This window comes from Ceratotherium simum, chromosome 10 (genome assembly GCF_057802395.1).
Source record: "Ceratotherium simum simum isolate JZ-2026a chromosome 10, ASM5780239v1, whole genome shotgun sequence".
NCBI lineage: Eukaryota > Metazoa > Chordata > Mammalia > Perissodactyla > Rhinocerotidae > Ceratotherium > Ceratotherium simum.
The window spans coordinates 67,618,911-67,631,216 of NC_141909.1; the positions used below are offsets into that span (position 1 = coordinate 67,618,911).

The 12,306-nt window shown below is 36.0% G+C and overlaps 1 protein-coding gene across 5 annotated transcripts in view; it reads left to right on the forward strand.

Moving 5' to 3' along the window:
* Positions 1 to 10,858, forward strand: part of ALG5 (ALG5 dolichyl-phosphate beta-glucosyltransferase) — a 46,526-nt gene extending 35,668 nt beyond the window's left edge. For 3 of the 5 annotated variants that reach the window (XM_087436186.1, XM_004435332.3, XM_087436189.1), the window contains 3 exons: positions 1,380 to 1,531; positions 8,355 to 8,440; positions 10,652 to 10,858. In XM_087436186.1, the coding sequence (XP_087292312.1) occupies positions 1,380 to 1,531; positions 8,355 to 8,440; positions 10,652 to 10,767 (354 nt within the window). In that variant the 3' untranslated portion in view covers positions 10,768 to 10,858. Of the gene's footprint in view, positions 1 to 1,379; positions 1,532 to 8,354; positions 8,441 to 9,155; positions 9,234 to 10,651 lie in introns of those variants that run through there. The other 2 variants (XM_087436187.1, XM_087436188.1) reach the window with 2 other exon arrangements.
* Positions 10,859 to 12,306: the final 1,448 nt, after the last annotated feature.

Genomic DNA, 12,306 nt, shown 5'->3' on the forward strand with positions numbered 1-12,306 from the left:
AGAAGTATTTTATTCTTCCTTTCCTTCCTGCCTTTTTTAATACACAAGTGAAATTGTGGTCAGGAGGCTAAAGCGAGCTTTCAGGCTTTCTTCCTTGATTAAAAATGTTTATTGAGTTTCTGTTACTTCCTGTGCCAAACACTTGGCTAAAGGCTTTAATGTTATCTCATTTAATCCTTACAATAACTTTATGAGTTAGGCATTTTCGTTCCCATTTTATAAATGAGGAAAGTGGGACTTAGAGAGTTGAAGTAACTTGCTCAAGGTCACCCTATTAATTATTAATGGAGACAAGATTCAAATATAGGTCTGCTCAGGTCAGTGGCTTTTTCTACTATGTCATGTGATCACTGGTCAGTCATGGTTCTCTACAGTGATGATTGAAAAAGCCATGTGAATGAAGAACGATACTAAAGATTACAATTATGAAAAGCAAAAGCCAAAAGGAGGAAGGGACCTTTACTTAATAGTATGAGATATTAAATGTTCTACACAGACTCTTAATAGGTTCCTTATGTGCATATGTAATGTATCATTCCATGGGTCTATTACCTTAATTATAGAAAATTTTAAGAGATTCCTATCTTTTTTTAATCCTGAAAATGGAAGTTTTGAGTACAATGATAATGATCTATTATTCTTATGTTTTAAAGTTTGTTTGCAATGTTTAATGAATAATGGAATATTAGGTCCTGTTACTACTAATAATAAAATTAATCACTAATAACAATAGTGAATACTCAAGATTAAAGACTACTTAAGTTTAATATCCAAAGTATTAAAGAACTTATTGTTAAAATATATTTAATCAGATATCTGTCTTACCTAATTAGAGAGACGGAGTTTTTGTTTCACGCTTCTTTCTAGTCTGTCACTTTGTGACGCTCTGCTCTACCTCTTTTGTTAATATTCTCATTACCTAGGTATTGAACTTCAGGTTCAAATCTTAGTGTTTTGCTTTTCCAAAATATTCTGGTAACTGACACCTTTTTTGAAACTGAAATATATTTGGGGCAAAGAGGCACAAAATATGTAAGTGAATGAAATGTTTTCCTTGCTCATAGCAGCCCAAACCTGCTATGGTATGTTTCCAGTAGGTTGAACCCCTGAACTCTCACAGGGACTGTGATTCTTGTCAGACTCAACCTCTAGGACATGAGTAACTACCTGTCTAGAGCCTCTGCCCTGCTCTCAGCAGTAGGCATCCTCACCCTTTCTGTGATATACTTTGCCAATGAAGCTAATGGAGCAACGGTGTTCATATGGAAGATGCACCCAGTCAATTAAATATTAAAATGCAGTTGTCTACAGCCAGGTGTTTTCAATGTCTCCTGTATAGATAAATGGAAAAATCATTTATATTTTGTCTTTTGTTTCAGCGTTCTTACTTCCGTACTCTTCTCATGTATGGGTTCCACTTTCTGGTGTGGTTCCTTTGTGTCAAAGGAATCAGGGACACACAGTGTGGGTTCAAATTATTAACTCGAGAAGCAGCTTCACGGACGTTTTCATCTCTCCATATTGAACGATGGTAGGTTCCTCACTGGAATGTATCTGGTATATCTTATTATACAGCAATTATTCCAGGTCATGAGAAGCAGCCCTATAGTCTCACAATGAACATCCAGATTTAAACAAAATTGACACTTTTATATGTAAACTTAACCTGTGCCTTTATACTTTTACTGGTTTGGATCTTATTTTGAAAAAAGTCAAACCAAACATAGGATATAAAGTTATGTATTCACCTTAATTCTGAACAGTATAAATTGGGAGGCCTGAAAACACCCTGTTTCCTTAAGCTTCATTTTTTTCCTTTGAAGAAAAAAGAAAAAGCTCAGAAATATCAAAGCAGAAGAGGGTACCCAGGTTCTCTTCTTTCCTTCCTTTCACAGGAGTAAGTTCTTTCTCCTGCCTAAGACCAATCCTTTGACCTCTGCGTCCCCTTCCACCTTCTAAGAACCTAATCCTTTTGGCTTATTTTCTGTCTTGTATATTCAGCCTTTTCCCCTCAATCACCTCTTTCCCATCAGTTCTTAAAACAAATTTAAATTTCTCTTGCCATTAAAAAAAAACCCTCTCCATTGACACCCCAAGACCCCTCCAACTCTAGCCTCGTTCCTTTCACAGCAAACCTTTTCTTGAAAGAGTTGTCTGTGTTCACCATCTCTATCTTCTCACGTCCCACTCACTCCTCATCCTACCTTACTGTGGACTTCCCCCATCCCTCCATCTAAACATCTAGTTAACCCCGTGTCATTAAACCCAGTGGTCATATTTAAAAGACCACTTATTGTCTTAATTAACTGATCAGCAGCATTCAATACTTCTGAGCTCTTTGTCTTGAAATATACTGTTCCTTCAGCATATCTTTATCCTGAACCTCACCTCAGCTGTCAACCTGTTTAATGAATAATACTGTCACACAGAACAGCCGCAACTGTTGGCCAGCCCCAACATTCCCCACAGCCCCTCCATATATCCAGTCCATGACCCAGTCCTGTTGATTTTAGCTTTTATGTCCCCCTATTTCATCTTCACTTTTATGTCCCCCTTCATCTTCACTACCACCATCCAGGACATCATCATTCCCTATTCTTCAGCCCAAGGGGTCCTTTCAAAAATTAAAAGTGATCAATCGAATGCATCTCTTCTGCTTAAAATCCTTCAATGGCTTCCCATTGCCTTTCGGCACCTTCCTGTGGCCTTGACAGTGTACTGATACACAGTATCGATTGCACAGTCTGGCCACCTGAGTCTCCACATGCACATTCTTCCTTTCTCACCATCCTCCCACCCCTTACCTTCTCCTTCTCCTTCAGATCTTCCCTAGGACAACCTGTCCTCACTCTCCAGACTAGATCAGACACCCCTAATTGTATGCTGTTGCAGTACGATAAGCCTTTCACATAGCACCTGGCGCATCTGTAGTTTTTTCTTATTTGTGTAATGTTTCTTTTTCTCTATTAAAACATAAGCTCCACAAGAGCAAGAATCCCATCCGACTTTGCTTACTAGCATATCCCACTGTCTGATAGAGTGCCTGGGCCATCGTAGGTACTCCACATTGTTGAAAGAATTAGTACTTAGTGTTAGTCATGGGCTCGGTGTGAATTCTTTTCAATTATTTCAGTAGATGTTCATTTTTGTAGTCTCTACAACTTTCTTGCATCTATTTACAAAGATCTATAATCTCCCTAGAAATAGATGTCATTTAACGCCCCAAATAACTTTAAAGAAACTATGATTTCAGAATTATCATTCAGACGTTTTTCAATCTTTTTTTCCTAGATTAAAAAATTTTAATTAATGTATATTTGGTCTTCGAATTCAGATACATGTTTCTATTACGTTGAAGAATACAACATGCTGATAGTTAATGGACTCCAAAATCAGAGAATCTAATTTAAGGAGCCACTCTAGAAGTAAAGCCCTTCTTCTGCATTTGATATTTTGCATTCAGTTGTTACATCCAGAACTAGGGTCAAAGAACTAGGTTCTCTGTAGTTTGAAAGGAAGGACTTAGAAATGGAGAACATTAGGATTGATAACTAAAAGTTAGGATTGATAACTTAAAAATCATGAAGCTTCCTTGTCAGCATTGTTCTAGGGCAGCATTGTCCAATAGAAATATAATATGAAATACAAATGCAAGCCATATATGTAATTTTAAATTTTCTAGTAGCCACATTAAAAAAGTAAAAATAAAGATGAAATTTATTTTAATAATATACTGTAACACAGTATAAAAATATTGTCATTTCATCATGCACTCAGTATGAAAAAATATTGAGATATTTTACATTCTTTTCTTTGTACTACGTCCTCAAACTACAGTACATCTCAGTTCAGACTAGCCACATTTCAAGTGCCCAGTAGCCACATGTGGCTCTCGGCTCCTGTATTGGACAGCATAATTCTACTGTTTTATGGGGTTTTTTTAAAGAACGTTTTTTGATATTTTTCATCTTTAAATTTTATGTCCAAGTGCATGCTTTTTTAATTATTCATTTTGGACTTGATTGACATAATATTGATCTGACTTAAAATTTGAGCCTCTCACATCTCTCTTCAGGGTTCAATTATGTATATTTTGTGCCTGTAAATGAGAACCACCAAGTATGTGTATATCAACTTGATTAGCAGTATACCCTTCACCACGGTAATGTTTCATCAGTGGTTTTTATTTAAATATCTCTGTTCCTGCACTTAAGTCAAGAAAGACTAAAGAAGAGATGTACTTTTTTCTTATGCAGCATAAATTATAGAAACCAAGTTGTGCAATTACTCCTTATTTCCCTTTAAGTGTCACCTTAGACTGTTCTTTTTTGGATTTATTGTCAGAAAGATTCATTGAAATTTTTCTCCTAACTTTCAGGAAATCCAAGTCAAGTAGAGTTTCTAGGTATTAGAAAACATCAAGGAGTACAGCTGAAGTTAAAAGACTATAGGCATCTCTTTGATTCAGAATTACAGACTTGAGTATGGGTAATGTTAAATAAATATATATGTATAATTTCCATCCGCAGAACTGTACCTCACCTGAATTCTTTCCATTTAATGTTAAGGTATAATTTGACCCACTTTATGAGTAATTTTAAAAGTGGATTTTTTGAAGTGTGCTTTCTTCCAATGAATACTTTTTATTTTTAATCAGTGTTATACATTTTTATAATTTAAAGTCAATAAGACTTATAACAGAAAAACAGTTGTCCTTTGCCCCATCTCCGTCCACCCCCAGTTCCTACTCCATGGCTTTAGCCACTTTCATGTTTTTACTTGGTCTTTGTGGTATTTGCTTTCATATTCTAAATAATGGGTCTGCATAGCTATGTCTCAATTTTTCACTTTTAGATGTTACTTTCCAAAATAGGAAATCAATGGATAAGTATTTAGTTCTCTTAAACTCCTGTACACCCCCCACACTTCTCCTCCTGATACAGTTTTAAAATAATGTTTGGTCAGATCAGTATTGATTGTTATAGCTGTGTGAAGATAATTCACATTTGGGCCATAGCATGCAATATGTTTATATTACCTTTCTTATAGTACTTTTTGTTTTCCTAGAGATAGTAAATATCTGGAGTTTTTTGTTGGCATTCCTCTACTGTGCATCTGTCACTTGCTCGTGCTCACACTCCTTCAGGAGTATAAATTATCTCTCAGCGTGTTCCAACGCATCAGATTATGAATCAGTTTGGTGTTTTTTTCTTGGAGACATCTTGTCAGCCCTTATCTTTCTAGCTCTTCTTTGGCCGGCTGCACAGCTCCTGTCCTACATCTCCTTTTCCTTGGTTTACCCCCCTGTTTTAGTAGAGCACATCGTCTAGTAAACTTCCTAAAAATATGAGAAAGAAACTTGGAGACCTTGCATGTGAAAACTTGTCTTTATTCTACTCTCACACTTGTTTAATAGTTAACTGGAAAAAGAATTATAGGTTGGACATCATTTTTACTCAGGATTTTGAAAGCATGGCTGTATTGTCTGTGGCACCCAGTGTTTCTGTGGAGAAGTCCAATTCTATAGATAATCTGAATCCTGATTGTCTGTGGCATGTTGTTTCCACCCTGCTTTGGAAGCTTTGCTCCACAGTGTTTTAAAATATCATGATTCAGGGACTTAATGTGGCTCTTTTCCATGCATTTTGTTGAGTACTCAATAGGCCATCTACATCTGGAAACTCCTGTCTTATTGTTCTGAGAAATTGTCCTTTAATCATTTCTTTGACAATCTCCTCTCTCTCGTCTTCTCTCTTCTCTCTTATTTAACAGATGTGGAACCTCCTTACTGATCCTATAATTTTATCTTCTTTCCTCTTTTCTGTTTTTCATCTTTTATGTTTATTTTTATCCTTAAAGTCTATCCTCAGATGTCTTTAGTATGATACTAAAAAGCTCATCAGAAGCTATGTGCATGGTCAGAGCCTCTGATTGAACTAGTAGATTTCACTACAGATTAAATAGTGGGGCCATTTTGTGTAGGAAACTCCCAATTGTCATCATCTTTTGGGCTGGTCATTTTCACTAAAGTGGGATCCCTCAGTCTCCTGCCTGGGAGATAAGAGCCTGGCTGCCAGCATTCACACAACCAACTGGAAGAAAGGAAAATCTCATACAGATTTTCAGTGAGTCCTCCCATCTGCAGCCCACCTGCACCCCTACTTGCAGACGTCATTTGAGGCTCTGATGCCTGAGCCTTTAGGGGGCTCTGTGGCACCATTAGCTTGCTTCTGGGCTTCTCCCCCTGCCATTGTCTACCTTCCCTAGTTACCACTTGTCCAGGTACTTTCCAACTTTCAAATTTGTTTTTACTACTATCATCTCCTCTTCTCTTTGTTCTTGTGTGTTTATTCCACGCTTGTTTTAATTTTAGTGGGATTTCAGGAGCGAGCACTAGGGTACGTGTGTGTCTGCTCTGTTTAACAGAGTCTCAGCCTACTCTTTGTTCTTCAGGAATACGTCTGTTCCTGAGGTAACAGCTATTCCAGGAACTGAGTAACAAAAGAAAACATGGTGGCTCTGCCCTCCCCACATTTGCAAAAACACATGCAGGCATCTTACTGGAGAATAACCCTTATACTGCTTCTCTGCAATAGCGTAAGGTTCTGTCCAGAAGTACTGGTATTTTAATTATAATGTTTGCTTTGGTAACAGATTGGTCTCTTATAATATGGTGATGTGAACTGCAATTTTTAAAAAATGAACGTCTTCATTTCACCTAAAATGTTTAAGGGGAGAAGGATATAGTAAAAAGTTTAGAAGATGAAGAGCCCTTTCAGGTTTTTTTTAATATAAAGCAATTTCACTTAATCAGTGTTTTTTCCCCCACTGCTTTTCATTCATCATTCTTATGTTGTTTTATGTCTTTGGTAAGTCATTAACTATATACTGATATTCTGCGAAAAATACCTAATAATCTTGTTCAGGTTATTGAGTATCATTAGAACTAACTCAGCCCATTAGGGCATTTTTTGTTTTTGTGTTAAAGGAGAGGGTTAAGCGCCAAGCGTCATATTCAGATTATTGCCTCCTTTCACGAGTGTCACAATTCTAGTTAACAGAAGTTTCACATAGTCCTTTTAAAAATACAAAGAACACTTTTGTAGATGGTCTTATCGTCTTAAGTATTTATTAGGATACGAAAAAGCATTAAGTGTTTTAAAAAATAGTTTTCTTATTGAATTGTCCAAATACTTGTGATTTAAACTAGTTGCATAATGGATGGTGGTAATATTATGGCCAAGAAAACAAAACTCCCAAATTCAAGTTGTCTGGGATCAGGAAAATCAAATAGAAGTGGGTTTTAGGCATTTTCTTGTCTGTGCTAATATTCTAAAACCAAGCCCTGGAAGTTTGAAGTGTGTTCCATGCAGTCTAGAAAGTGAGGGCCTGGTGACTCAAGGATGGACTTGAAGGACTTGAGCGCTTTTAGAGGCAGTTAAAAGAGCATGAAGAAGGTTTAACAGGTAGTGGTGCTTCTCTTCCTGAGCTTAATGCCAGAGAAAGGAAGCAGCTGCTTTAGAGAATTTTGTAAACAGAATCCAGGAAAACTTCTGAGTCGGGATTCAAAAACTTGAGGGAAATCAGATTTGACCTAAACCAAGGGACTGACTGAAGAGGAGCTTTAAGAACCTTGCATAGGTAGAAGGAAGGATGACTGGGAGTTCAGACTAGAAATGCTTTTAACAGTGTATGTTAAAACGAGACAATATATCCAGTTCCTATGTACATATTAGTTATGCCCAAAGAGCATTTCAGACCAGTCTAAACTGGCTTTTCACTTTCAACAGCTGCCAGTACTGTACTATCCAGGACGGCATGGGGAAGGGAAAAGGAAAAGACAGGGGCCTAGGGACCCTGTGTTTAGAAAAGAAACCTTGATCCTTTGGTGATAGAAAAATGTAATCAAGCAACTCTAAAGTGATTGAGAACATTCTCTCCAAGAGCCTCTCAGAGTTCTGTTTTATCAGCTCTCTCCATCAGTTGAAAATGCTGTCAGTTCTGTACCTTGAGCTAGTTAAGACTGGGATTGAAAACCATCGATCTTGAAAATTTCCAGGATTAAATTTTCTCTTGGAGCCCAAGAGGCCGTTTTTTCCTCTGGGAGCTTCTGAGTTGAGAGACACCATGTTTCACATTTAAATGTTATGCAATGACACACTAAATTATTTTATTTGCCTTGAAGCTCCTGAACTACTTATCTTTTATTTGACCTTATGGGAATCTGACCTTCAATTTTACAGTATAAGCTTTACAACTGCCATGTAAGCTTCTTTAAAATATGCCAAGGTAGAGATTTAATTACACTCTATTTGTCTTTTTAAAAATAAATAGCAATATATATTCTATTTCAGGGCATTTGATGTAGAACTGCTTTACATAGCACAGTTCTTTAAAATTCCAATAGCAGAAATTGCCGTCAACTGGACTGAAATTGAAGGTGAGTATATTGTTTATGTTACAGCTGATCTTAAGTGGGGTGGGGGAGGAGACATCAGACAATACAGTTGTCCAATAAAGTCAGCTGGCCTGAGCCTTTAGGGTTCCCCTCCACCCCCATCAGGGCCTACTCAGCTGTCTTGACTCAGAGAGGCAGTTCCATAGAAAGTGCTGCCTGCCTGCTAATCCCCTCCACCCTCCAGCTGGCTTACTGCCTTCTACATTTCTTCAGTCTCTTCTTGAGGCCTTCCGTAGGCCTACTGCTCTGCCCAAGAAATTCAGTAAAACTTGCTACAATGGACAAGATCATGGTGATCTGAGGCTAGAAATAAACTTTATTATTTGCATCACCTTTTTCTTTTTTAAGTATTGTATTACTCATTGGGTAATTTTAGTACTATATTACTCATTGGGTAATCATTACTCAGTGGGTATTGAGTACCTACAAACCACTATGCAGAGCTACATAAGGAATTATAATTGTTTTTACTTCAGATGTCCACAGTCCATTCACAGCCAATTTTTAACTGGTATCTGTACAATATGTTCAAAAAGATCTCTAAGATATTTAAAAATGTGAAAAGTAAAGATCTCTAAGATCTGTAATAATGTTAAATCTATCATAATTCTTAATAATTCCTATTCAGAAAAGCATAGACTACTCTGGCTGTATAGAATTTAAAATATATTCTAGTTTTCTCCTTTGCTTACCTTAGAATGATCCTAACTTAATTCACAGTGTGGGAGCAGTTAACAATCAACTAGAGACTTTTTCAAAGTCACCTCTCCCCCAGGTGAGTATGGCCTCCTCTTAAGTCATTATTGCAGTAAGCCCTTACTGCTCTGTAACTTCAGAATTTTAGGGACAGAAAACAGTCAGGAACCAGTCTGGATATCATACAAACTATGTAGTCTAGAACAAACTCAGACCTCTTGGAGTCTTGCTGAATCAAATTGAGTTTACAGAAATTTAACCCATCTCCACAGTAGCAGCCTAGATCAAACAGGATCAGGAAGCAGGCAAAAGGTTTGCTCAGACTTATAATGATCAACTCTGTTGAGCTGTCTGTGTTGATCTAAGCCCAGCATAGACTCTAGGGGAAGCTGAAGTGGGGAAAAAGTAAAAATGTGTTTCATATTTATATCATTTGCATTTCAGAGACAGTTGTATATTATTTTTCATTAATGAGCACTCAATGAGTAGTTTTTGTATTAGTCATTTCTAGAACCCTTAGCCATATAGGCAGTCCCTCCTCCCTATTAGGGCCATCTGAAATTTTCACAGTTTAGATCCAAGTTTCATGTCACTTCAAGATGTTTTATTTTTGCTGTTTTTCGAAAAACCACTAACTTCATCTTTGAAGATGTTTAGTTCTTTTGTCCATGATTTAAACAAAATTAATGTGGATGTGTTACTTAACTTGATTGTGGTAATCATTTCACAGTGTATATGTATATCGAATCGTCACATTGTATATTTTAAATATATTTCAATTTTATTTGTCAATTAAACCTCAGTAAAGCTGGGGGAAAAAAAGAAAGAAAAAGAGAAAGCAGCTAGAGCATTGGGGCTTAAATCTGGAAATCGTCAGTGATTAGTCATGTGATCTTGGCCATGTCACTTTACCACCCAGCACCCCAGTTACCTGACCTGGGGGAGGTGGGGAGCTCCACTCCTGACTTACTAAAAAGCAATTCCAAGGGGTAAAATCAAGGAATATAAGCTTTTAAAACACGTTCAAGGAGGAGAATCTCGTAGTCAGCTGGGCTTTGCATGTTGCCATGTGACAACCAGTGGACAAGAAGATGGCCCAACCAAGATGGTATTTGTTTTAGCTGATTGAGAGTCTTTGGTAGAATTAGAATAAAAATTGGATTTTTGACTTGGATTTCTTATCTCAAGATTATTGATCCATACTTGTATTATGTGTAGAGGTGAACCTGATTCTCTATAGTACATATGAGACAGAAAAGTAGCATGTAAAACATGAAAATTTGTCCCAAAAAATCATTTTTAAATGTACAGGTGGAATTAAATGTTTTAACATACATTCATAAATACATACATACATACATAAAAAATATAAATAATAAATTAAGGTTACCAGAAGCTCACCAAGGTCATGTAGACTGACTTCTAAAATACAATTTTAAACTTATATATTTTCTCTTGAGTTAAGTTAATTTGCTTTTAATTATTTTTCAACTGCAGGTTCTAAATTAGTTCCATTTTGGAGCTGGCTACAAATGGGCAAGGACCTACTTTTTATACGACTTCGCTATTTGACTGGTGCCTGGAGGCTTGAACACACCAGGAAAATGAATTAGGTTATCTGCCATTTTTGATTGTATTCTTATGCATCAGTGTCATATTATTTCATTTGCAATAAAAATTTTAAATAAAGCTGGAATAAACCTATGCCATCATCTGCCTTTTGATAATGTTAAAGAATTAACTGCCATAAGTAAAAAAGTTTTATACACCTTGGAACAAAAAAATTTATGGTGTTTGTAAACAAAAGTCAGATTTTCTTTTGCTTTAGCAATTTTGTTTATTTTGGTTAATTATAATTATGATTCTAAGAATTATAGTTTTTAAACAGAAGACAGAAGCAATTATTCTAACTCTAAAGTGCCTGCATAATTCTCATGAACTTAAATATAAACCACAATCATATAACGGTGTTCAGGGATTTAAAAATAAAGTTAGCATCTATTTAAAAATATATGAATTCATAAATAGGAAACCCATATTTCAATCTATAAAACTCTAGGAAATTATATGTTAAAGAAAGGATGTAGGTTTGGTCACAAAGGTATCCACTTTACAGTCTTATCTCCTTCCTAATTTTACTTACATTTACTACACTTACTCTCTAACCTCCTGGCAATCCTTCCCTCTTGAGTTCATGTTATTAGAAATTGGAAATTCTTTATTAAAAAGAGAAAGTCTTTTAATATTCATAAATGTATTTACTTAGTAACATCAGAAGCCTGTGTTTTCAGATACTATAAAGATGAATAAATAGTAATTATAAAATAATTGACCCCTAAAAATCTGAATTAGATTAATAATAATACCTAAAATTTATTGAGTACTTACTGTATGCCCACCACTGTTCTAAGCCCTTAGTATATAATGACTTACCTAACTTACAACAGAAGAGGAAACTGAGGCACAAAGTGGTTACGTACCCAACATCACACAGCTAGGAAATAGTGGGGTCGTGATTCTTGCCCATGTAGTCTGGATCCAGAGCCTCCACTCTACTGACTATGCTACTTCAGTTTCTGAAGGTATGTAAGTAGAAAGTTGCAGAAGTACATTGAATATAACATTTTAAAGACAAGATTTAAGTGGAAAAGTAAATAAGCTAAAAGTGAGTCCTCTCCAGTAGTTTCAACAACAGTGATACTATCACATCTGCATTAGACAATAAGCTCCTTGAAAACAAACCATTTCTTACTCAAATTAGTGTCCCCAGCACAGTGCTTAGCATATAGTAAACACTTGATACTGATTAATACAAACTTCATTTACTACCAGATTTTGAGAGCATTTAAAATTTCTTAACAGAACAGGCAAGGCTTATGCAAGTCGAAATGACAGAAAGCAAATAGTAGAATAATGACCATGAGCATTTACAAGAATTTCAGTATAAGCCTTGAACCAAAAATAAGATCTTGAATGAAACTATAAGGCAAAATAATTTATTGCTCTTTGTAAGCTAGTAATAAAAATGCATATTTGAAGCATAATAGGAATTTTGAGGGAAAGTGTCAATACTTTATGTGTAGTTCATCCATGAACACTACTGAGAAAGGTTTCTGATATCCTTGATGCTAACTTACCTTTCTAGGCAGAGA